Below are 26,821 nucleotides of genomic sequence, written 5' to 3' on the forward strand. Positions count from 1 at the left end.
GAACTCCTTGTAAGCGCGGGCTCTCTGCAAGGGTGGAAAGTGTGAGAGCAAGTCAGAGGGGTAAAAACCAAAACAAATCGAACATACAAAGAGTGGATTCTGTGCTGAGGGCAAGGGGGCTCGTTCAGGGTGGGAAGCAATCCTGCGTACAGTGAAAGTCTGTAACCTCCGGCAGCTCTGAGGTTGGTGTTGACGGAGGGTCAGAGGTTGGCAGGGAGTGCTGCTAGGGGTGTTTCTAGAGAGGCTGAACAATGGCGGTTCTTATCAGTGAGAGAGAGAGAGAGAGAGAGAGAGAGAGGCAGGAGTGTCCAAGCAGTTGACCAGAAGGTCGGCCTCAAGTTTGGCCTGGGGGACGTCCCAGTCAGGGAGTCTCTGAGGAACACATTCTTTGGATACTATCTTTATCTGTTAATAATGAGGGAAGCTGACATCCCAAACACTCCTGTTTTTATTCCCCTGCTGTGTACAGCAGTCGGTCCACTGAAGGAAATGTAGCTGGCAGATTTAGACGTGTGTTTGTTGTGCAAGCGTCCCTGCCAACAAACATGCAGGATTCTCCTCACATTGTTGTCATGGAGAGGCACACTAGAAATCCAGCCAAGAGTGACAATATGGCCCGTACACACACACAGAACTCCTGCTGAGCAGTTTCACTATCTGCCTCTGCCCTTTTTAGTGGTTAGCCTGCGGTTTCCTCAAGCAGCCGAGAGTCTATCTGCAGCAGGATTCCTGCAATGTTCACTGCATGTTGAGCTACTTTTAATGATGCTCTGAAAAAAACAAAAACAAAGTGGGAGCAGGCCGCAGAGGGGGGGGGAAAGATGGATAGAGGGGGGAATTTAAAGGACGCAGGTGAAAGTGAAGGGTTAACACATAAAAATGCATACCAAAACTCTAAACCTGGCTTTTTAAGGCATTCCCACAAAATGGCTGCTGTGTGTCATTGCGGCAGAGAGCAGTGGAGCAGAAGGCCTCGAGAATGGTCCCGCTGTGTGCAGAGTGTTTGTGGACTGTGGCGGAGCTGATGGACATGACCCAGGAACGGGCCTGGAATCAATTTAGTGCGTCCCAAAAAAGTGCCTGTGAATGTAAATAAAGCTCTTGAGCAAACAAACGCTTTTTTCCGAGAGGCACACACAAACACAGAAAAATGCTAGGGCCTACAAAATGAATCAAGCGCTGGTGCCCCCCCCCCCTCCCCCCGCTCATGTACATGATGAGAACCAAGTCGTCTCTGTGCTCTTGTATCCACAGAAATTAAAACCAGGGCTCTTCTTCCTGCCTCCTGGCTAATCTTAAGGGTTTTATCCCTGGATTGGTTTGAGAAAGCTCCACAGCGGAAGAACAACAAGAGTCCAATAAGAGGGTAACTTCATCCCTCTATTCCTCTCCTCCATTTCCCCCCTTCTGCTTTCACATTTTCACCTCCACTGCCACCGTCCTCATCCCTCTCTAACTGGGCCGGGACGCACAGGGCCTTGCTGCGGCTCCAGTAGGAACCAGAGTCAGAGAATGCAGGTCTTACAGCTGAGCCTGTTTACACAGATGGTGGCAAGCTTCATTATTTTTGTGAGGGGCGTGGAGGAGGTGGGAAAGGAGGAGGATTGGCTGAATTTACAGAGGTTGTTTATAAGCTTAAGGAGGGACGTGGGTAGAGAACATTGGGTCAGAACACTTCGAGGGTGTTACACATTATCAGGCTCTCCACCAGCACCACCCATCAACGGTTCAACACCTCCTCTACCTCACAGTACTGGGGCTTTGAAAAACAGTTTAACGACTCATTTTGAAAAATAATAATTGTTTCAAGTTAATCATTAATCATCTACAAGATTAACACATTTTAGTTGGCTGAAGAAACATCATTTGACAGCCAGGGATGAGCGGGGGCGGGCATTTCTTCCAGCTCTCTCTTTTGGAATAAAGATTTTGATTTGGAGCGAAGCTGCTTATCGCCTTCAACTAAAGAAAAACATCTGTTCTTTCATATGAATCTCTTTAATCTCTGTGGAAAAGAAAATCACAATTTTGCTGTTTCATGGCAACACTGGCTGCAGAAACATACTTGCTGATTTTGATTTATATCAAAACCAAAGCTTTTCTGGAGTTATTTGAAAAGAGTTTTGATGATCAATTGATGTTTCTGGTTGGTCATTTGGAGAAGGCGCAGCACAACACCACCAAGACTCTCTAGTCATTCTTACATTTTGTTTGTGCTGTACTGAAGCACAGTGGTGCTTTGAGGTACATGAACATACTTACTCAAAACAACAATGCTAACATCCTGATGCTAAGCAGGACTAATGGTTACCATGGAAACCACATGAGTCGAGTTTGTTTACATTATGTTCAGAAGACAGGATCGTTTTCGTAAAAAAAAATGTCCAAAACATGAAAAGTCGAGACCAGAATTAACAAAATTGTGTCTGCTGTTTTGTTTTAATCAAACACAAGTGACTCAACTCTATAGTTCTGATAAAAATAAAGGAGATCTGCCCAAAAAAAGTTTATTAGTTGATTTGTTCCTGTTAGAAGTAGAAATCAAACATTGATGTTTTTTGAGAAGTTTGCATGTTTTGATTCTGGATCATACTTGCTGTTAAGAAGAAGACTCAGGCCATGTGGACATCCAGCGTACTTCTCTTACTCACACATCTGCATCATCTGAGATGTGTTCCTGCTGCCTCACGCCCGTGGCCCCGCCTGCCCTCAACCTGGCATCCACATGTGGACGTATCTTTAACTGGACGGACATTCATGAGCGCAGTAGCTCAGATAATCACCCTCATGAACGTATACGGAGCTTAAGAGGAGGAGAAAAACTCAATCCATGGCGGATGCATCCTGAGCTACCAGGGCTAATGTCAACAGTGTCAGGATTATAGCTATTTGATGAAGGCATGTAGCAAACACTGCTGTGGAGGACCGGCGCCGTGTGACTCACCTATCAGGTGCCGAGGGTCACGGGGTCACAGCTGTAGTTAATTAACATACCAGGTTGTGGTACTGGCAGCACGCATTGCCGTCGATTCAACCCACAGAGAGCGTAAAGAATGTTTAGGTTTCCCAGTGTATCAGCCTTTGGCCCTATCAAAGGTGTTTTTGTCTCTTTCTGTTCTTTCCCCACATTCTTCCATCACATTCTTCTGTCTTTTACACGCTCCTTTGTTCTAGCCACAGAATCTGTTGCAGACCTGAAAGGTGAGCCCAGCCCAGACTTTCATCTTAAGCTGCGTGTTTCACATTACAGGAATATTTCCACTTTGCATTTCGCTAACCCCCTGGTGATAATAAAAAATGCCCAAATGCTTCTAATAGAATGGCTTTCCTTCTGGGTGCTTGCAGTGACCGAATGTCTGAGTGCATGCACATAACAAGAGGCCTATTCATGTGGCTCCTGCTGAGCGTGGCAAGGTACAGCATGCAGCGAAGACCCATCCAGCTCAGCAAGAAAACACGAGGCACAGCTCTGGGCTGCTGGGCCGAGGCAGAGCCCACCAACAGTTGGCTTTGAGACTAGCCAACGTTTCCAAGCTGCACCAGGATCCAATTCTAACAAGTTATTTAGTCTAGCAGTTAGCATAAGACTCTTAAAAAGCCATCTTTAAAATTGGCTTACATTTGAGTGGTGGACTGTTGTAGAAAATACTTTTCTGTGGGCTATTTCCAATTTCTAAATCTGAGTCATTTTCTTTCAAAAGCTTAGTTAAGTCAATAAACTTTTTTTTGCTGAATATTATTCTAGTTCCAGTTGTTTTAATGTAACCTCACTGGCAGGTTGTAACTCTTACACAATGTTAAGGCTTTATACAGTCGATGAGTCAGTGTGGGGCTTTTGTGTAGCAGTATTTTTATCAGGGCTGTCAGCATGAACTTGTCAATCACAATTAATGAAGGTCTGAAATTAATACATTCAATGTTTTTAATCGTGATTAATCACATCCTTTGAGGCGCACAGTGAATAAGCCTCCTCAGTGTCTCCCTGTAGTCACAATGATGTAAAAGAACGACACTGCTGCATCTTTGAATGTCTCATTTCACTTCATAAAAAAACTGTCAGACAGCTCAGCTGACGAGTCCAAAGTCATATCCACCTCATGACATCAAACATTTCCCTATTATAACCGTTCCTTTGAGATTTTTTAAGTTAATGTCGTAAACTTGGATCTACCAGAAGGTCCTTACTTTCTAAAAAAATGAGCAGGGTTAAATTCAAACAGCAAGTTAAGTACTCTCAGCTTAACTCAGACAGTACCAAATTAAAAAACCCTTAAAATGTGTATTTGTAAATGCTAAAGAATGGGATTACTAAAATGTGATTCAAAATGTGATTAATCTTGATTAACTATTGAAACATTTTGATTAATCACAATGAAAAACGAAATCCTTTGACAGCCCTCATTTTCACATCAGTTTAGCATAAGTTTGAAGTGACAGTGCAGGTGAGACCCATCTTTCAAATTCAACATCATTTAATTATTTTGAAACTAAATCACTTCAAATCAAACTTTTGTGTTTTATCTACCAGCCTTTGACTCATTTTACCACCTTCTTCTTAGATAAAAAAAGACCGACTAAGATAAGAAAGTGTGTGAGCTGTGACCAGTCCAGTGACTGGCTGTTCATCTGGCTCTATGTGGGTGGGGTGGGGGTGGTGTGTGTGTGTGTGTGTGTGTGTGTGTGTGTGAGAGAGAGGGGGGTCCATGTCCTGGAATAGCTCTCCTGGATTGGAATGCTTTGGGGAATGCACCTCTTGGGTTTAATTGGTTGGGAAGGGAAGTGTGTACGTCTGTGGGTGTAGAGCATTAGTGATCAGCAGGTTATGGAATCTGTGTAGAGAATGAGTGAGGACAGATCAATCATTGTGTTTGTTTGGAAACGTCCTCTGAGTAGTCAGCAGGTTGACAGCCGGGCTGGGTTGGGGTCTGAGCATGGCCTCTGTCCTGTCTGCACCTTGTTTTTGCGGCTCCTCTCACCTTTCTTGGCTCTCGCATGTGTATCCTTGTGAGCCCGTGCTCGTGCTCTGTTTCAGTCTTTGTAAAAGCAGATCTGCCTCGTCCATCTCAGACAGGCAGCCCATTAAGGCCTCATGCTCTGCAGGCTCACCTTTGAACCTCAGGCCCCTGTTTGACCAAAGTGGCCTGTGCGACCACGCTAGGTCAGCATTTAGCTGGGTCATCACAGGCTATCAGTAGCTATCTGTGTGTGTACCAATGAGCAGGGACTCTCCAAGGTCTGCAAACATTACTGCTCATGTACAAACAGGCTCAAACAGGCATTAATGTGCCTGCAGACTCACTCACACTCACTCAGGAGGAGCATGCACTCTCAATGCAAATCAGATAATGAACACAAAAGATAAAAGACAATTTGGGGGAGACTGATATTGAGGTGGAGGTCAGGCTAAAAAGCCTATTTTTATTTCTCAATTATTTAACCATCAGCCGTTTTTAAGGCAGAGGACTCCGTTAAACGACCGAGCATAGAGTCAGGCTAACAGAAGCGCACAAGAGAGGGCATCACACTCTCACGGCCCAGCCTGCTGGAAGCGATGGCCCTGCAGGATTCCTGTGTTAACCCCAGGTTCCTGCTCTCGCTCCCTGCCTGGTGAACCCAAATCTCTGCCACAACATCTCAGACAGAAGGACTACTCCCACTGCCGTGTTTGCTCAGCTGCGCCTGGCTTTGTGTCGGTGTATCAAACCCCCTTGTTCCCGCTCTCTGGCTGTTTTTCTCCCTCTCTTGCTGTTTGGTTGTTTTATCTTTTCAACAAGTTTGTAGCTTAAACTGTTCTTTGTTTGGCTCTCAGAGAGCACGGCTGACGTGCTGAGGGATTGACGGGCCCAGGCGGGGAGGTCAAGAGGTCGAGGAGAGGCGACTACCTGAGGAAGTTTCACGTCTCGTGCTGCATAGTGTCACAGTGGTGTCAACATGTACAGTAGTCATGTAAACACCTCTCTGCTGTTCCCACTGGCAGTGTTTGGACTATCACTCTGACTCACTGCAGAAGAATCCAGATCTATTCATGCCCTCACCAGTTTAAAGTAAATAGCTCCAATTTAGAAAGCAGCAGTAAACATCTTTATAGCTGGTACCTCACTTTTTATTTTTTTTTCCTGAGAGCATCTCATGAATGCAATTTAAGGTCATTTAAAGTTATGTTTATGGATGCAGTACCAAATGTAAACCCCACACATTTAGCTGTTTAAGTTAACATTGAGTTTTTAATACACGTATCTAACCTGCAAAGATGCGTAATCGTTTGCGTCTCGGCGGCGGCCCGAGCCCTGAAACTCCAGCGCACTCATCTTCATCGTCACAGTCACCGCTCTCAAATCCTTCTTCCCCTTCATCACTCCACCCTTCCACTCCAGCTCCACCTCCACGCGTCCGGGCTCTCCAGCGCTTCTCAGATACCGTCACCAGCCGCAGCAACTGTGGGACAAACAGGAAGAAGTTATTGAGGTTAAAAAAGCACATCGCCTTCCCCACCGTCCATGAATCATTCTGTGGCTGGAATGCGCCTGTGCATTAATGCTTTACGAAGCTGTGAAAAAAGTAAGCGCTCTCTCTTGATCTGAAGGTGTACTCTATGATTATAACAGTATGAGGGGAATTCCAGAACAACACTCAGCCAGACCTGAAGGCACTGGTGTCTACCAAACTCTAATTATAATCACCAGGCAGGGTAATGGTTTCGTTATCTTTGCCAGTTTTGTTGTTTTTCTCCAAACGTGAGTCATTCACAGGGATGTGGCCGTCTCCCCGTGTAATTTACTGGTAGAAAGTAACAGTGGAGTAAGCAGACTGGTGCAGTTGTGTTGTTACTGGCGAATATCATTGTCCTGAGTTGGTTGTGTGTGTCAAGGCAACAGTACAATAACAGTACAATAACAGCACATAGCAAACTCTGTCCAAGAGGACATCAAGACCTCAAGAGCTAAAATGAGAAAGTGCGATGATGGATGACATAAAAAAGCCTCACGTTTATTCATCTAACTTATTCTATGTTTTTATGTTATTGAAACATTAAGGCTAATTTCAGATTGGCAACCTCTGAGAGGGAGACCTGACCAAATACACAATCAGTAAACATGTACAACAATGCAAAATAAACACAGATTACATGACTCCAAACAGAAAACCTGATCCCGTTCGGCCTCTTGGCTGAAAACGCGCAGTTGTTGTTTAACTCAGATATTTTCTCATGTGATTTACAGAAGCTCATAATGTGTTGCAACGCATACTAAAAAGTGTTTATTGAGAGCTGTGGTGAACCAGTCGACTCACAAATATTACAGAAATGTCTAAGAGCTGTTAAGCAATTATATCAAATGACCAAAAAACACAGGCAGGAGAAAAAGGAAACTTTGTATAATCAATCACTAACACTGAGGGGAATGTCAACTTTAAGAACAACTTTCCCTTCCCTGTTCCTGTTGTGGTGCTTTAGAAGAACAGAAACAGCTATATTATGTCCCGTTTCCACCGCCGAAAGATGTGTACAAGCTTGGAGACAACCTAAACAGCCGTTTTCTGACCGTCTCTCAGCCTCCACCACACTGCACATGATTGAGAGGCCTGCCAAGGTAACAGATGTGCTAAATTCCAGCCTGCCTCCTTTCATCTCACCGTTCTGCCTCCTTGTTTGTTTTTTATTGATTTCCTTCCTATCTGCATACGTCAGCATGCATTTTTGTTGTTGTTGTTTTTTTGTTGTCCTGGGCTGCCTGTGGGAGAAAATTGAATTCATATGGGCCCTGTCTCAGGTCAGCTGCAACGTCTGCCTGGTTTCAGACTCTGTGTTTGTGTGTGTGTGTGAGGCAGAGAGCGGAGGTATAAAAACCCCAGAGCTAATCACAGAATTACGTCAGCCAGAAGATAAACAACACTGTTCCCTCCGCCTGCATATACAAACCAGTCAATCTGGGTTTTTACAAGTGACATAAACTCTAAAGTTTAGAGAGGGAACACATATCACTTTGTTCCCAGCAGGGCTGCCCAACAATCCTCCATTCAGTCCTCTACATCGAGGCCATACACGCAGGATGACCAAAACATTTCTAAAAGATTGGTCACTTGGTTCGGAGGAGCAGACAGTAAGTCACAGACAGGGCGGCTCATCCAGAGGAACATTTTCACTTCTGTTTGAGGCCGTGTAGCAAAGCACCACCTGTTGACCGAGCCGAGATGTCTCATTATACGCGTACAAGAAACTAGCTCTACACATGATGGATCTATGTTTAATCCACTGAACTGTTTAGTTAAAGACTGGACCATGTTTGCTTGTATTTGCCGGGGCCTTTCATAGATTTTGTCAAATACCTTCTGTATCCTGGAAACTCATCTGGACTCTGGAAGGAAGGGGGCACCTTGCCAATCAATTAAAAGGCAGGGCAAACACTTAGACAGAAGGGAGAGAAAGATGTGATTCAGAGCATTTTAGAAGAAAGCCGTCAAAAAGACGAGCAGGGGATAAACATTAACAACAACTGGCATGCCCCTGTTCAGAGCTCAGTCATGTGTAATACCTGCCACTCCTCTCAACACACACGTTGTCCTCTAAATGACGATATACTGATGTTAGCAGAAACAAGACTGAAGGAGGACATACTAACCGCTCTGTGAGGCTTTAAGATAAGATAAGATAAGATAAGATAATCCTTTATTTATCCCACAGCGGGGAAATTTACAGTGTTACAGCAGCAAAGAGCAAAGACTGCAAACAAAAAGTGAACACAGTACACAATTTAAATTAAAAAAAGAAAAAGAAAAAATTTACAAAATAATTTAATAATGCAAAGCAGCTAAAGGCTTTGTTTTGAACTATTAGCATTCAGATATTTGCTAATTAACTTTAAATATACTGCTGGTGGTGCTTAGATGCAATGTGTACAGATCAGAGATGTCATTAGAATTAGATCTGTTTTTGGACCAATTTCCGAGGCAACCCGTCTGATGACTATCGATTCATTCAAGGGGTGGCAGCAGCTCAGACTGTAGGGACTTGGCTAAAGAACTGAAAGGCTGCTGGTTCAAGTCCCAGTTGTACCAAAATCTTGAATTGGGTCTGGTTGCTGGAGAGGTGCCAGCACACTTCCTGAGCACTGCCGAGGTGCCCTTGTGTATGGCACCCCCCCCCCCCCCCCCCCCCAAAACAGCTCGAGGGCTATTAGGTGTGCAGCCCCTTACTCAATATCAGCCTGAACTGTTTTCTGACATCTCTCAGTCAGTGCATGTCCACGGGCTCAGGTGTGCGTAATCCTGACCTATTTGTGTGTAGCGTGTTCAAAAGACGGAGTGTAAGAACTGAATTTCCCCCTCAAGGACTGATAAAGTATTTCTTCTTCTTCCGAAACAGAAACAAGTCAGTAAAACAGAAACAAGTCAGTAAGGTAGATAGACCAAAATGTGCCAAAAGTTCACCGGAATCAATATGATGGTTATTTCAATGTATCAGTCTGAATCAAAATGCTGCTCAAATGTATCAAATGACAACCGATCAGAGAGTTAGATTTGTTATAAATAGCAGAAGATGAATAGCAGATGAGAGAATCATTAAAAAATCAAGTTCTGGGAATAAAAAACAAAGATGTTTGCTTCATAATCAGTGGCTTAAATGAATCATAGTAGCATGCTTTGCTTTTCATCACAAAGGGGGTTGGAGGACAGTGGACTATCTAAGGCTCTGTGGCCGTGCACTGCGGCTTCTGCCCACTGGCTGACTGCCTCTGCCGCGGCTGCGGTATCATGGAGGGGTGGGGTGCATGTTTGTGTCGAAAGTGACGCTGCGCTTTTGGCATGGCTCAGCCACAGCGTGATCCTGCAAGAGCCTCCAGATTTTCCACAAGAGGGAGAAACCTCAAGTCGCTGGAATCTTTTGCAATTAAAAAAAACCCAAAGCAAAAAGGAAGTAGGGAGGAAACAAATAAAAGAGAAATCTTGCTCAGTATGTTTCCCATCAGGAGAATCTGGCCCTCACACTCTTGCCTTCTCCTCCCCTCTGTGCTTGAAACATTTTATCGGGAGATGGCTAACGCATGCAGCAGGACACATGTAACATGTAATCAGGACCGCAGGCATCCCGCGGGCCACAGGGTTCACCTCCTCTTAACACAAAAGCACATGCCACACCAAGGAAACACCAGCTCAAAGACTGCACACAAAGCCCAAACATGTGGCTGATTGCTCTGTGCAGGCCAGCCCAGACAGAGACACAGAAACCACAAGTCTGTCACTGCCTCCCACACATGACATGAACTCCACACAGGGTCACTGTTCAACATGACAGCTGCAGCTGAGCCCATAAGCTCAGCCACTGTTTGACCTGTACAGATAGAAATCAACCTGCGCTCACTGATCATCGTCTGTGCTCTTTTACAGTAAGATACCAGTACATATTTGATCATAAATCATGTAAATGTAAAGATAAGGTAACGGATATCTCAATATAAATGTAGGAACATTGAAGTGAATGAGTGATGTTCAGAGTAAAGGGAGAGCAGGAGTAATGAAGATAAAGTGTGCAGAAAAGAAGAGGCCTCTTGTCAGTGTGTGATTGGGATCAGGCCCTGTGTTATGTCCTCCTCTCCATGCAAAGGACTTGTCTCGACAAGCTGCCATGACTCGGCCCAGACGCAATCTAGCGCTCTGAATGTTTCAATCAGTGCCTCAACACATCTTGTCTACAAAGCCCTCTATAGAACTCAGGGCATCCCAAACAGAGCCCTGCTCACCATATGCTCATCTTCTGTTGATGGTTTACGTAACTGCTCTGAGTTGTTGGCTGAATGTGCTGTTTTCAGTGAGACGTGATAAAAAACTGATGATCTCATGTAAAGCTGCTTTAAAGTTGTTGAACTAAAGATTGGTCAGATGATCATGTGAAATGTGAAACTCTTTAGTTCCACTCTCTGGAGAGCCTTTAAGCAACTTTCAGCGATTCGCTCCGGTATCATCAGCCCGTACTTAACTCTTTTGGTTTGCTCTGTAAGCCATGGATGGCAGCTATTTTAAAGAAAAACGAAAAAGGTGCAAGCTGGCGCGTACCAAAACACCCTATAACCTAAGCATTATGTGGCTAAAGAAGCAGGATTTCTCTATGGAGCTGTTTGAGACAACAAAGACTTTTAGGGAGAGTGAATATCACTCCTTAATCCATCAAGAGCCCAGAAAGAAAATACCAATTAAATGCTAAAGCTGCTCTGTGTCTACTGGATATGCTGGTAGGAAACCGTTACAAAGAATGTAAGCAATGACAGCTATAGGCCTTTTTTTTGGAAATTACTGAGATCCAAGACACAGGCGGAAGACAAAAGGCAAAAGAAGAGGTGAAAATGATTTGTTACAGTGTTGGTTATGCTGGGAGACTAATATTCTGTCTCTGCACAGATAAACTAAGAAAGCATAACTATAGGGCAGGACCCTGTTCAAGTGTGTCCTCCAGGGTTTTGACAACATGAAGTTTGGGTGATACATGCGCTGTTCATCTTTGTTTCTTTGCCAAGAAGCTGTGGCTTGTGTCCAAGATTTTGTCTGCATGTCTGATTGTCTGTGAGTTGTGTGTCTTGCCCTTCTACATTTCTCTATAGCATTGTTGCCAATCCCAAATATGGGCTTAGAATTTACTTGGTGAATACTATCTTCTCAAAGAGAAAAAAAAAATAGTGTACTACATTCAAGCAAGACTGATACAGGTGCAGGACAACAAAATGTAGTAAGTGCAGAAATAAGAGAAAGGTCTGCACACTATTCACTGTTCCTCAGCCTGAGGCAGATCTTTTGGATCGAAACATTGCCCTGTTTCAAATAAAGTTGCTCATTGGGAGGGGAACAGTGTGCAGACTTTCTCTTTTTTTATGCAGTGAATATCTTCCTCCCAATAAAAACAAATTGGCCAGTACCAAGAAAAATAATGACCCAGATTGTTCCTCAATGAAGTCATCCTTAAACTTGAACACTGCTAAAGAAGCCGGTGCTCACATTAGTGAGGTCAGCAGTCTTTCTTCCTAATCATGTAAGAGGCATATTTCAGCTGTTTTTAACACTGAAATCCAAAGAACATAACGCACAGCACACTATTTTTATTTTATTCAGCGTCACAGCCGATGGGTGAGTGTGTTAGACCAATCAAACACAAATCAGCATCAACTATTTATATTGTTATAAATTAAGAAAATCCACTTTCATTACAAATAATCCCCTCATGGACTCTGAGCTGATAAGCTTGTATGGAGTTTGCAGACTAGCTTTTAGGAGGAGGAGAGATGCAAGGAGAAAAGCAGGAGAGGACTGAATGAGAGACAACATGGAAGTCAGACGGAAGAATGACAGGAGGCCCTTTCCACACAGTGAGTCATGGAAATCTCCTCAGCCCTGACAGGCAGAGTGGTGATTTTAGGACGACAGCCTGGCCTGCAGTTTTATCCGCTGCCCGCGATTTCTTACTCAACTGAACCTAGAATGAAAAGAGGAGGGGGGACCTCTTCATTCTTCCCACTGTTTCCCCCCCCCCCCCCCCCCCCCCCCCCCCTTGACTTCCTCTATCTGGTCAAGTATGTCACGCAACGGGAGCCGAGCTCCAGACAGTAAATGCAGACAAGATTAATTTCCTGATGTTAATTCCAGTTGGAACAGAAAACAGAAGGGGAAAAAGGGACCTGTGTTAAACTGGGCGTGTGTCCACTCCACCTTTCTGACTAAGCCCATAAGGCTATTTCCAGATTTCTCCAGTGTGGAGTGAAATCTGTCTGAATGTTTAGACTTTGTTGGCAGAGATTTTGGTTCTCTAGTGGGTCGAGCTCACCAGACATTGAAAACTTTCTACATGTAGAAGGCAGAGTCAGTCAGTTGTTGTCAAGGCATCTTCTATCAGTGTTTTTTCAATGAATACACAGGGTTAAGTCCCCCGATGGAATGACAACATTTTCAAATCTTTTTGAGGCTAATCAAGTGAACATCCTGACTCATGTCTGTGAATATGCTTGATTGTCTGCTTGGGGTTTAATAGTTTAAAAAGTCTCATTCCTGCACAGGTCGCTGGATGCTAAATCAGATTACGCTCCTCAGACAATCTCTTTTTGTCTGCTGCTCGTCTGCTTTACATGTTATCGCTGTGGTTCCCAGAGTCATGTGTTGCTAAGAAACCCTCCACTTCCACATCAGCAGACCGCCACTGTGTCTCATGATCACACCTAGTGGGAGCCGGTGTATGCTCAGTTGGGAAAGCAGATAATAAAGGGTGGAGTGGTCTATTCTTGAACAAGCTTTAGTGTTTAGTGGGGCTACAACCAGCTGTCTGCTCTGCTGAAAAGTAGCTCGACACAGACAAAATGGAGTTGTTAAAGATGTGGGGAAGGGGGGGGGGGGGTAAAGAGAAAAAAGGCAAGGACAAGAGAACTACCGCATGCGAAAAAAGGTGACGTTTTGTAGGAAGATAAAAGGACATAGAGGAGAGGGAAAGCTAAACGTTAGGGAGTGCTAACGTTTTGACAGGTCCAAAGAGGAGCCTCAAATCTGCTTTGCCCCCCAGAGTACACCCCCCTCCCCCTCCCTCCCCCCCAACAAAAGGCAGAGGAGGTCCCTGACCCTCCCAGGGAGACCCTGTGATGACCTAGCAGAGACAGGAAACAGGAAGTGTGACCCCTGACCTCATTGGGGCGATCCTGTTACACAGCAACACGTGACTGTGCCCAGTGACAACAAACCCAGGATGTGTGGATCAGATCAGATACTGCAGCAGGAAGACTCAGCTGTTCATGTCTATGCTCCCTGACAGCTCAAAGACATATTAGACCGAGAGACTGAACAGCCCCCGACATGTAACACACATCACAGGTTAAAAAAAAAAAAAGAAAACCCTGTGTGCTGTGGTACCTGGTTACAGGCTGCCTGGCTTGTGCAGCAGGGCTTTTTTTACAAGTGATAATAATACCCAGTGGGGGGGTAGTGGTGTGGAAGCAAAGGGGTGAGAGTAGGGGGGTGACCCTGGTTTGGGCCTCAAGGCTGGTGGTGGCTGCGGCGGTGGTGGTGGTGGGTGGGTGGGTGGGTGACTGGGAGGGAAGCGAGGCAGAGGTAAGGAGGTAAGGAGGAATGGGTGGTAGTGGTAGAAGAGGATGGTTGGGCCTCATTAGCAGGCAGACTAATTGGGAGGAAAAGGGCCCTCACATGCTCTGTCTGACCTCCCAGCCAGCGGGGGAGAAAGCCAGGGTGGGAGAGGGGTGTGTGGGAGTGAGTGTGTGGGCAGAGGGTGTCTGATAGTTGGATTCCTTAAGTAGAGGAAGCATAACTCCTCATATCTAAAACGTACAGAAGCCTCCAGAAAGTGAGAGGACGAAATGCATGTGTGGCGCCCTAACAGGGATCCGTCTCCACGAACGCCCTGCAGCTCCTTAGAAGTTTACACCAGGTGTCACACTTCATTTAAAGAACCCTCATGGCTTAGCCCTGTTCTCAAATATAGCGGCACAACAGCCCTTCTTCCTCCTCTGCTTCCAGAGCGGTTGAACTTCACACATAAAAACTAGTAAGGCAAGTGGACAAAGGCCCTGGGGGGGTATATTAAATAACGCTTTAAAAACCCCTCAGTAAATAAGATCAAACAGAAGTCAGCCCCTTTGACTGGAGCAGGTATAATGGCCAGGTTAGCAAGTGTACGTTGACAAAACAGCAGGCCCAGTCTAACACCCATGTTGTCTTTAAGTCTGATTTAAGCACTGCCCGGAGGTTAAAGCCACAGCATGCTGATCTGCTCATAAAGCAGCTTCCATTTTATCTTTGCTGGTATTTTTGTAAACATTTAACTTTATTTGTCCCTATAATTCAAAGAGTACTTGCAGCACTGATTTATTTTATAGCCACTTGTTACTGCTCTATATCTGCTTGAAATGTATCCGTTGTATTATTTGTCCTAACTACATGCTTAACGGCCACAAGTGTGCACAATAAAAACCCGGCCTTGTGTTTGAGTTATATAGTAAATGTTGTATTCTGTACGGGGCATGCACAAGGTGTTGAGCACACGCTGCTCGGGATCTGGTGGCTCTGAGGAAGTGAGACTGCGTGATGGAATTTGTGGCGCTCGGGATCTGGTTTATTTTCCAGCCCTGGATTCCTGTCCTACCTGCAGGATTTTCCCAGGTTCTGGCTTCAATTAGACTGGGAAGCTGGGACGAGGGGGGGGGGGATCTTTGGGTTTAGGAATGGGGGAACGGGAGGGGGCCGAGGGGAGGGAAGGGCGACAGAGCTGGAGTCTGTCACACACAACTCAGCACAGCTGGGGAGATGGAAAGAAAGGTAAGGAACAGGGAGAGGTAGGGAATGCTTTAAAATGTTATAAGGTGCTTAAGAACACAACGTCTGGCACGCGATATGAAGATGTTTGTTATCCTTCAAATGAGAGAGCAATTTTAGGAGTGGAAGACGAAATAATTGTTTTTCCAGCCGAAAAGGGATTCCTAAAGATGTTCAACAAAGATGTCTTTCATATCCATGTTATTCCATATGTATCTCTGCAAACAGTGTCATGTTGCCAAGACGTGGCTGTCAGAGTAATCCCAGGAGGTCTGACCCTCCAAATGGCAAACTCATCCGACAAATGAGCGGGAAACACTCAGTAATCAAAGGCCAATCATATAATTGCTCTATTTTGCCACTAGCTCAACCATCTCTTGTGAGATTAGTTGTTCAGGGGGGAAACCTGATACTCTGGGAAGTTAAACAGATGTTCTGAAAAACAAACTCATCCCCTCAGAACAAGAACACATCACCGAGATTATGTGATCTAATTTAAGAGCACAGCCTTCAGATATGTGTCTTCGCACGGGAACACACTCAGCTAGTTTGTGAGATGAAATGATTAATGAAGCACCAGAGTTGTTTCTCATTAAGAACGGAGCTAGACTTTTCAAACTGTCATCACAGAAACATTTCAGATTCAACCACACGGCCAAGGAAAGCACGTTAGACTGCACTCATCTTTATCAGCTTGAACATGCTGCAGATACAGGTCACAGCGGACAGACAGGACCTCACACAGGAATTTGTTACACAGTGTAAGCATGAACAAAAATGTCCATGGCTCCTCACAGACTCCTGCACTGTTTAAAGTTTCCAAGTCGAGAAGTAATGAGCAAGGGAGAAAGTCATTTCTCTTCATACATTTATAGAGCACAGTTCACTTCAACTTGGCCTCAGCTCAGTCATGACATCAGCTGCTTTAGGCGTGAGAATGCCTTGTTTAACAAGTGGAGGCGATTTCTTTTTTCTCCCCCCCCCTTTGGTGTTTAGTTTAGCCGCACAAAGACACAAATACAAGGGTCTCCCTACCAGACAGTCTCTGTATCTGCTGACACTCTGATCAACACTGACAACGTGAGAAATGACACATTTCCGCTGCATAGTTACATTTCACAGGGCCATCGTCACGGAGCACTTAGGAGTGGAGGAATGAAACATCAGGGGGATTAAAGTTGGAAGGAAGTAGATTCTTTGGAGGGGTCCCAGGTTCCCCTCGCTGTTGGAGAGTGTTTAGCCCCTATATTTTATGACTTAGTCGTGCAAACTGAGGGCTGGGACTGATTCTTGTTTTTTTTTAAAAGTGGGTCACTCATTACCAACTTGAAGAACTGGTTTTTGTGTCCACAGTTTGAGCAGAAAGAGGAATAATGTTCATTTAAATGGTAAACCTATAGAGGATACAAGAGCTTCATAGAGCTCGTAAAGACCAGATTTAGAGTGCCCTGTGTCCTGAATGTGGAGCTGAATGCATATAAAGAACAATACTGTACACATTCCCCTGCCTGTAGCTCTTAACATACTGTACACCATGAACACATGGACAGCGTCATGAGATTGAAATACCACAGGTTTACATCAGCATGGCACTCTGACTGGTTGATCTCCAGGAACATTACAGATATTGTCTCGTTGTTGGCTTGTCCTTGTTCACTCTGCAGAAAACAGGCAGATGAAAGTAGTTATCTATACGAGTTATTTGGAGTGTTCTCTTACATCGGTTTGTTAATAAGTCCTTTTTGCTTTTAGCTGCACAACATCCAGAGCTGGTGGTCTTTGAGTTGACCGGGAGGCGGAGACCTTGTAAAAACTGCTTTTAACCAAACAACCTCCCTTTCTCCAGAGCCGTTAGAAGTTGTTTACAGCATGCCGGCTCAGAGCAGCTATGGCAAAGAAATCCTCTGTTGAGACAATAAACTTTTAGTAGGATTATAAAGCGAGTTAAGAGTTCTGTCTGTTTGGTTGAATATGACATCAGTCAACTGGCAGATATGCTTTTTCTCATGCTATAGCATCGTGGCTCTCTTTTCAGGCTGCCTGCAGTCCGCTCTCCTACACCAACAACTGGATGGATAAATCTGAATGCCGTGCTGATCACCTGAGTTTTTATCTAGTGTGTCAGCATGTCAAGTTTTCACTGAGCCAATGAAAAATCTCAGCATTAACAAAATGGAGTGACAGTGTTTTCATGTGGAAATTCATTGTTTTAAGAGTTTGGCCTGACTTTTTATCTCTCGTTTAATGACCTTCAAAGTGCCATGTCTTTGAATATTTTGCTTGGATTGGTGTAAAATACTGTCTTGTCATCAATGGTCCTTGTAGGATCAGTCCTAACTCACATGTTGTTTTTCTGAGTTTCTGAGTTTATTTTAAAGATTTATTTTGGGGGCTTTTTATGCCTTTATATAAAATAGGTTAGTGGATAGAGATGGAAATCAGGGAGAGAGAGAGAGAGAGAGAGCAGGGAATGACTTGAGGGAAAGGAGCCACATGTTGGATCTGAAACCTGGTCTGCCCGCTTGGAGGATTAAAACCTCCGTACATGTGGCGCGCACACTAACCTCTAGACTAGCGGCGCCTCCTTTCTGACTTTCTTTAATACCTTCTTGATTAATTGACTGTTGCAGTCTAAGTGACATATCTCATCAAACTGTTGGATGGATTGCTACACATTGTTACACATATTATCTTAAATAAATAAAGTAAAACATGGATTTGTTCAAGACTAAATCTTTTCAAATATAAGCATGTTAACTTCCTTGACATAATAACATAGTAAGCATTATCATTGATAATCTGTAACTGCTTTCATTGTGAGCATGTTAGCATGCTGACATTAGCATTTATCAACATAAACCATACATTTTAACATCACAAATTTGAGGTTGTATAAACATTTCAAGGAAAGTGACTGACAAAATGATAAAAATTGATACATAAACAGAAACCTACAGGACATGACATCTGACAAAGCTCTAAGGCACAAAAATAATAATAATGTAAACCTAACAAAGAGAGTTTAACTGTAGGACTTTTATTTTATATTGCATCATATTGATGTGTTCCTTTTTTGTGTACGTGTACCTTATTCTGGTATTGATCTGAAGTAAGAAATATTTGAGGAATCTAAATTCTACACAAATGCCTGAGTCATAAACAGTTTTACTGCACATGAAATATGCCGTCAAGCGCGCTCAGTCTTTTGTCAGATGTTATTCCAGCCCATTGATGTTGAGATCTAAAGGAAGTTGGAGTTCAAGCAGCAGTGTGTTTGACTTGTATGGTCATCAGATATGGGATTAAAAGCTCCCATGTGAATAGTCAATCTGCATAAATATCAGCCTTTTGTACAAACACAATTAAAGCTCCATTTATGTCCACATGTGTGCCACGTCATCAGTAACACATGGGAGCCAATGAAAAACAAGTGTTAAAATGACTGAGAGCATTTCACACACACAAAAACATACACACACACACACACACACACACACACACACACACACACACACACACTGAGGGAAAGAGAGCTTTTCTGTGTTTGAAACAACAAGCTCAGTCAGATTAACAAACTGTATTTTCTTGCAGAATCTCATCAAAAGCCTCTCAGGAACCTGATCCACAAGGTCAACAGTATGCAGAGACGCTTTGCTGGTCATCATGGGAACAAATATTTGTCCCTGTTAGAGCAGGACGTTTGGAAGGCGTATTACATGTTTACCAAGTCTTGTGTGTTCAGGATTAGGAGATACTTAGGTATTAATGGCATTGTGTACTCAAACACATACTTGTTCTTAAAATGTAGCAATATTGGGAAAAAAAATAAGAAAAAGAACCGACCATAAACTCAAAGCTGGTCATACAGATTTTAAGCCAGAACAGTCAAATTTATATGGAAGAGAAAATAAAGGTGAGATGTAAAATGATTACCAAAACTGTCCCATGTAAACATCCATCAGAGTTCACTGTGCTCTGCTTCCTCTAAAATCAACCTGCCTACAAACTGTACTTTATGTTTGGGCGTTTTATGCCTTTATTAAGAGATATAGTGGATAGAGTCAGAAATCAGGGAGAGAGAGAGAGAGAGAGTGGAGAACGACGCCACAGGTTAAATTCGAACCCAGGCCGCTCTTTTGGAGCTCTGCACCACTAGGCTAGTCTGACAGTTTGCTCATGTAATGATGGTTTATTAATAACATTTTACCCTAAATGTTTTTGTTGGCTACCAAACAAAGTGACTTTTTAAAATGTTAGGTCACAGCCTGACTGGCTGCCTGCTACACGTTTTTTTAGGCAATGCTTGTTTCCATTGGTCAAAATGAGGAGTTTTCTGAAAGAGTAGAAAACACGGCCCAAACGTGAGATTAACATTATTATTGACTAGAATGGTTTTAAATTCAAATTAGGGATATATCATGTCAGGAATTTTTAAGAGGTTGGTGGTATTTGAAACACATATCAGTCCTGTTCGGGATCCCTCCTCTCTCGCAGAAGGACTAAGTGCCCCTGAGGTCATGCAGCAAAAGTAATTGAGAAAATTATAGAGTATTTAACTTCAACCCGACACATTTCTCTGGAGGCTCTCTGGTTGTCAGAGGTGAGCTGAGGATCTCACAGGTTGTTTAAACAGGAGAGGAGTATTGTAATCCACAGTGACAGGCCTGTGGCACTCAGAAACTCACACACACACACACACACACACACACACAAACTCACAGCAGTCCTACGTGCTGACAGCTACAAGTGTAACCACCAAGAACCAGGAAATAAGGACAGATCTGTGGGCTGATATGTCTATACCTACAGCGGCTGACTTTGAATGAGCATGCAAACCCACTCCTAAAGGTGGTTTCCATGGTGACCACAGCAGCAAAAAAAGAGGGCTTTAGCCTTGATGACAGGTGGGGCTTGCTTTTGATGGAGGGAATCATTTCTGTCCATCATAATAACTCCCCAGAAAAAGTGCTCTCTTCAGGTGGTGTGTAGATGAGGCTGTGTAGATGTGTCAGAACTGACCAGAACGTTTCCTCTCAATAGAATTTGGTTTCAAAAGAACAAGGTTTCAGCACCACCTTGAACGCAGCTTGTCAATGGAGTTTCTCTCTAAAAATCCGAGAGAAAGTTCCATCACAGCACAAAGCATTTTTATGTCACAAGTTCACTTCCTGTTTTGACACATGCAGGAGCAGCTGAATGAGACCCTCAAGGACTTTAAAATCAATGCCCAAGCTGTAGACCAAGAGGTGGAACCAGCAGTCAGGTAAACCCTAACACCTCCACAGAGCAGAGGGCGATCTGTGCGCACACAGAAAAACTTCCTTTTTGAAGTGTCACTGTAAAAGACCCAGCAGGAACAAACACACAGCCATCTGCAAACACATTCACACTGCTCACCTGGTTGATGTGTTTGAGTTTGTCTATAATCTGGTTGATGATTGGCTCAGGAGGCTTGTTGCTTCGGGCCTCGGAGCCAGAGTGAGTCCGCTTCGGGCCAGGACCAGCGAACCTGGCAGACAGGAAGAAAAAAATACTGACTCTGATCTTACAGTATATTTCTGATTACTTAGTCACTGAATTTAAAACAACCCCAATGCAAACATTATGAGAAGACTTGACGTACTGGAGACTGCTCCTTTCCTACAAACAAGGTGTTTATCACCACCTAGTGGTCACCAGCGGAATGACAGCTCCTCTGGTTTTCAGTTTAGGAGATGTTCTGCAGGGCTGGAAAGTTCATTTGTAATTTAATCCTGACAAAAGGACACAGTTTATTTTCATTGGAGACATAATATTAATGTTATCTTTTATTTATCTTTTCCTAAAAGCAGAGGACACTCCGAGAAGTAAAGTATTTATGTTCAGATGTTTTAGCATAACCCTCTGAATATTTATTCAATTGTTGAGAACATCTGACAAAAGAAAATCTCAGAGGAGCTCCATCATAATGCAAAGACTGGCCGATGATTCATTTTTAAGCATGTTAAACTGGCCAATGAGTAACTCTAAATCATATCATGTGTTAATGAGAGGACATTAGCAGAGATATTCTTCTTTCTGAGGATATATTTAGTCTAAGCCAGTCATGCAGGCAGGCGCTGACATGTCTGAGCGTAGCTGAGGAAACATGGCTGTGTTAACACCTGTGTCTGTTATCAAGAGGAGGAGCTGAGGAGACTCAAACTTTCCTGCAGGTGTTTCTTTGTGCCAGATATTAACCCTTTCCTATCCACCATCAAGGCTCTGTGGAGACTAGCCTCTCCTGCCTCCTTCCTTAGAAGAGAAGTTTAAATCACCAGGAAGCCGTAGCGCAGTGGTTACTGCTCACGCCCCATGGAGGCTGTAGTCCTCCAACAAGCGACCCAGGTTTGAATCCAACCTGTTGATCCTTTCCCGCCTGTCTCTCTCTCACCCCCATTTCTGACTCTATCCACCGTCATCAAGAAAGCCATAGAAATCCCCAAAATAAACCTTTAAAAGAAAGAAGTTTAGACCATCTAGAGTCGGCACTGGCAGCGTATACTGCATCCTCCCCAGGCACCACTGTGATATGAGGGGTGGTGAGGGTGGAGGTGATATCTCAGTGTAAATGTCATCTGCTATATTGCAGCAAATGTTAGAAAGACGAAGGACAAATAGGCGGGAGAGAGGAATTCAAGAGACGAGGTTAGTCAGGAAGAAAGAGCCCTGAAAAGGTACGTGCAAAGTATGAGGTCATGATCTGTTCTCATCTCTGTGACACACACACACACACACACACACACACCGTTCACCTGACATCTCTATTCATCAGTCTCTTGCTCTCCTTTAAGTCAGACTTTTCATTAAACTCAAATTACATTTCCTCGGTTATTTATTCTTCTTCTTAGCGATGATCTCACTCCCTCTCCGCTGCTAATTATCACATAAATAATGGAGTGAGAAGTGTGATCCATTAAGGAGAGTAAAAGAGGAAATATGGGTTGTGGAAGGAGTATTAGGGGACGCAGATGTTGAGTGGCGATAAGGAGCCGAGGCAGGTTGATGTTTCAGATGATAGACGCCGGTCGGATCTTTTTCTTTTTTAAATTCACTGTTAATCTGTTTATCACCGCCAATGGCTCTCAGCTGTTTGTTATCTGATTGTTTGTGTGTTATTGTTTGCTGCTAGTTGAGCTGATCAGACCACTTACCTCCAATGATAACCTAATCTAATCTCACACTCATTAGCATACCATTAGGAGCGGTCTGAATGAGATCCCTCTCACAGCAGAATAAACAACAGCAGGAGAAGTGACACGTGAGTCCAGGTGTTGATAGAACTCATAATGGAGTCTGACACGTTCAGCCTGACCACACATTCAGTCCCATGTGGTAGTAAAAGGGTTAATAGCTGTGAACACACTTCTACTGCGGCTGAATGTCATGTAGAGCAAGAAGTAAATCAAATTAGAATGACGTAATGAAAAGAGCTGGAAGAGACGGGATGTGAATCACTGAGACGCTGAGGGGGGCCACGGCTCACTTTGTCAAATAATCAGTGTTCTCTGCAGGGGTGTTATTTGTTTGGTTGAAATTTGTTTAAAGGTGTACATCAAGTTTGGTTAGAGGAACGTCTTGTGTTTGCAACCAATATAAAAGTTTCATTTTTTTAGCCGTGGAACAGCTTTGTCTCTCCTCTCCTCTCCTCTCCTCTCCTCTCCTCTCCTCTCCACTCCACTCCTCTCCTCTCCTCTCCTCTCCTCTCCACTCCTCTCCTCTCCTCTCCTCTCCACTCCACTCCTCTCCACTCCACTCCTCTCCTCTCCTCTCCTCTCCTCTCCACTCCTCTCCTCTCCTCTCCTCTCCTCTCCTCTCCTCTCCTCTCCACTCCACTCCTCTCCTCTCCTCTCCTCTCCTCTCCACTCCTCTCCTCTCCTCTCCTCTCCTCTCCTCTCCACTCCACTCCTCTCCTCTCCTCTCCTCTCCTCTCATCTCATCTCCTCTCCTCTCCTCTCTTCTCCTCTCCTCTCCTCTCCTCTCCTCTCCTCTCCTCTCCACTCCACTCCTCTCCTCTCATCTCCTCTCCTCTCCTCTCCTCTCCCCTCGTCTATCTCTCCACCTCTGGCTATCCTGAAATAGCTGATCAATTATAGAATGGATTACAGAAAGATTTCATTTCTCGTTTACTGACTTTGTTTGTCCGCTGTCTTTGCCTCTGACTCTCCCATTCCAGGGTATTCAGGGAAATTACAACATGCAGTTGGATGTGTTCAGACATTTGTGTTCACTTTACATGTAATGCTGGCCTTACACCTACCAACTTTTCAAGCCATTTCAAAGTCATGGACAAATTTCCAAATTTCCAAAGGTGGTCATAAGGATGAATCGTATTGTATTTTCTACAGCAATCCCTTAACTTTTTAACCCCACCTACTGTGGTTAGTGCTTACTGGAAAAAGTTACAAAATGCTAACATGCCAAACTAAACATGTTTTATCCCTTCAGCTATGAATGCTGAACAATGTTAATTGATTTACTGTATGTAACTGCTTCTATTCACCTGTAAGGTCTATTCATTTATGTTTCTATTTATTAAATACATTTCTAGCTTTGTATTTTTAAATTACTATATTAGCTAGCTCTGGCTTCTTATTTGGGGAATTGTTGTTTCTGACGTGAACGTAATCGTCTGAGTGCTGCTGTGACTGGCTTTGTTTTCTGTATATTGTCTTGGCTTCTTTCAATGACCTGGTAGGCTGTGCACATGAATTGCCTTTCTGGATTAATAAAGTTGTCTGATTCTTAATCTGAATCTAAAGTTTAACGTGGAAAAATCCCACCTTCTGTACCAAGCTAACATTAAAGTTTTAGCATGTAGCATGATGACGTTAGCAGCAGCTTCGACAGGTCTAGTTGATTCCTGTTAATGTTTTAATGGATACCCAAAAATCTGGCCAAGAAAAGACCAGCCTTTTTGCTAACATAGAAATATTTCAGTAATATTAATCTATGCAAAATATGAACTAATGAAATCCTGATACAGAGACAGAAATGTTGCCTTTTACAAAGTGCTCCGTTTTTAATCTCTGTGTAAATTACAGTGAATTCATTTGGGGGGATCTTGTGTGTGATTTATTTTGTGAAGGAACGGCTAAAATAATTGAATTGAAACCCATTAAAAGAGTCTCCTTTTTAAACACTAAAGTAAACACTAATCTTCTACTTCTCCTTACCTCTTCTTCTCTTATGTGTATACACTTCCTAGATTCAGTGTTTACAGTTGACACATCATCTAATCTTTTATCACTTATCACACATGAATGACTTTAAACTTTTATTTGATCCAAAAGAGGAATAAAAATATATTTTCAAGCTGACAAGGCGTCAGAGCTGTTATCACAGTTTTCAGTTTAACGCCCTGCAGCGTGGTGTTTCTCCTCTGATCCTGGCTCCAGGTGGGATGGTAAATAAGCCTGATAAAAAGCTCCACATTTAGCTCCACAGATCACTCCTCAAGTATTGAAAAACATTCAGTACCCGACACCTTTTAGCGCCGACTCCCTCCCAAACCCAGTCTAATTTTATCTGTATGGGACAATATGAGTACGAGAGTCAAGTTTGGCTCAGATGAGGTCCTTTCTGGGATAATGGAAGACAATCCAGAACAAATCTCAGAGTGAAAATGTACCTGGAGTGAATTTGCAGACATATGCCCTCACAGATGACACAGAGAATTGCTTGCCTCGAGGCATTGTAATCTCTCTATCATTTTCCAGCCTCCTTGCACCTTCCTATCACACTTTTTGGTCCAGCTTGTAATCATCCCCTCAGGACAGCTTTGCCCCCTTGCCAACATAATGTCTCCTCCAAAGATTGAGGCTCCCCCCCCCCCCCCATCTTTGTGACAGACTCTATTTCAAAAGTTGAAAAAAAGCTCATATTTATTCTTAGTCCACTTTGGAAGAAAGAGGCAACACATTAACCTGCAGCGCTTTCTCGTTTGAAATGTGTGCCTCTGCATTGATTAAATTCCACACATAATTTACAAAGCAAGAAGAGAAAAAAGATGGTTATCTACACCTATGTGAGCCAAATTGAAATTGGGGCGGGCGGAAACGAGGGAAGTTATGATGTGTGCAGGCAAAGGACAGGGGTGAAGTGAAATATTATGAAAAACCAAATGAGGTTCTGCAGGGTGCACAGGAGATGTTGGATGATGGAGGAGAGAACGATCGAAACAGCAATTAACTAAGCCAGAAGAAGGTGACAGCATGCCTGACATTAATAACATCCCATGGAGCCAAAGTCAAGATTTACACTCACACTCAGTGGGAGAGTGGGGCCCCTCTTGTGCTGCTCATCAGCTCTGGGCAAACTTACCCTTCAATTCACCTACACAATCCTGGATGAGACATCAGAACTTAACACTCTGAGCAGACTGTTTTGTGTAACGGATTTTTAAAAAGCCAATAAGACACCTTCCTGCAGGCTGTAGGGTGCACTAGGGGGGTGATTTTTTAGGGCTTTTAATTTATACTAATTGTTTTACCTATAGACCTATAACGACCTATAAAGCTGGGATTGTCTCCAGCCGCCCACGACCCCAAACAGGGCAAGCGGTAAAGATAACGGATGGATGGCTGGATGTCTCACCTGTCTGTCATTTCCTGCCCATTCCAGCAGAGGGAGTGGTTCGTTGGAGCAGGCTCACGGCTGCACAGTGCCTCCCCAAGACCACTGTAGAAGGAGCTGAAGCCCCTCAGGTTGGATATGAACTCCCTGAAGCAGGCAAAAAAAGAGAGGAAATGTTCAACACAAGGACACAATGAACAAAACTTTGCTTAATCAAAATACGACTCAGCAGTTCCAAAAGGTAAATAAAATAAACTGTCATCAGTGAGAGAAGAAGAGAAAAAGGAGAAACACAGAGAACAATATTCAGATGTAGAATAAGAAAGGAGATTCAGCTTGATAACAGTGAAAGCAGGTCGATGAGATCCCTCTTGAGAAAAAGAGAGTAAAAGAGTCAGGAATAAGCTGTGTCTTCTCTCCTAATTGACATTAATCTGGTCATTGTGCTGCCGAGGCCAGCAGCCCCGCTGGGCATTATTACACTGTTCATTTAAGCCTGTTATTGTAAGGTGGCTATAAAAACACTCCAGAGCAGAATGAATGACTGTCACACGGAAACAGGAGAGAACGTGTCCACAGTGTGAAGGACTTTATTTGTCTGTTAGACATATATAATCCCTCTGTGTTCAGGGGAGCGTGTGCTGCCTCATCAGCTGGACGGCTCTTTGTCTGGACTATATGGATTGTGATTTCCTCACCTGCGGAGGCCGGCCAAAGTCTCATCAGAGTCCGAGGAAAGGGGCTGTGCATCGCGAGTATCAGAGGCAGCAGGAGACTGGGGAGGAGGGGGTGCAACGGAGCGAGAAGCCCGCTGAGGAGTTTGTCCACACATCCCGCTCACCTGCAGAGAGAGAGAGAGGAAAATGAGAAAGCAGGATTGAGAGAGTGATTCCGCTCCTCTAACCTCTTCACCCCACTTATGTTTCATTGCTCCCAG

The 26,821-nt window shown here is 43.8% G+C and overlaps 1 protein-coding gene across 1 annotated transcript in view; it reads right to left on the reverse strand.

The window, feature by feature from the left end:
* gpc3 (glypican 3) overlaps positions 1–26,821 on the reverse strand; it is a 108,642-nt gene that overhangs the window by 6,736 nt on the left and 75,085 nt on the right. Inside the window, exons 4-7 of the mRNA XM_061048851.1 lie at positions 26,583–26,725; positions 25,906–26,031; positions 20,689–20,800; positions 6,243–6,435 (exon numbers count right to left, since the gene is read on the reverse strand). Of these exons, the coding sequence (XP_060904834.1) occupies positions 6,243–6,435; positions 20,689–20,800; positions 25,906–26,031; positions 26,583–26,725 (574 nt within the window). The remainder of the gene's footprint in view (positions 1–6,242; positions 6,436–20,688; positions 20,801–25,905; positions 26,032–26,582; positions 26,726–26,821) is intronic.

The sequence above is a fragment of the Labrus mixtus genome, chromosome 10 (genome assembly GCF_963584025.1).
Source record: "Labrus mixtus chromosome 10, fLabMix1.1, whole genome shotgun sequence".
NCBI classification, from domain to species: domain Eukaryota; kingdom Metazoa; phylum Chordata; class Actinopteri; order Labriformes; family Labridae; genus Labrus; species Labrus mixtus.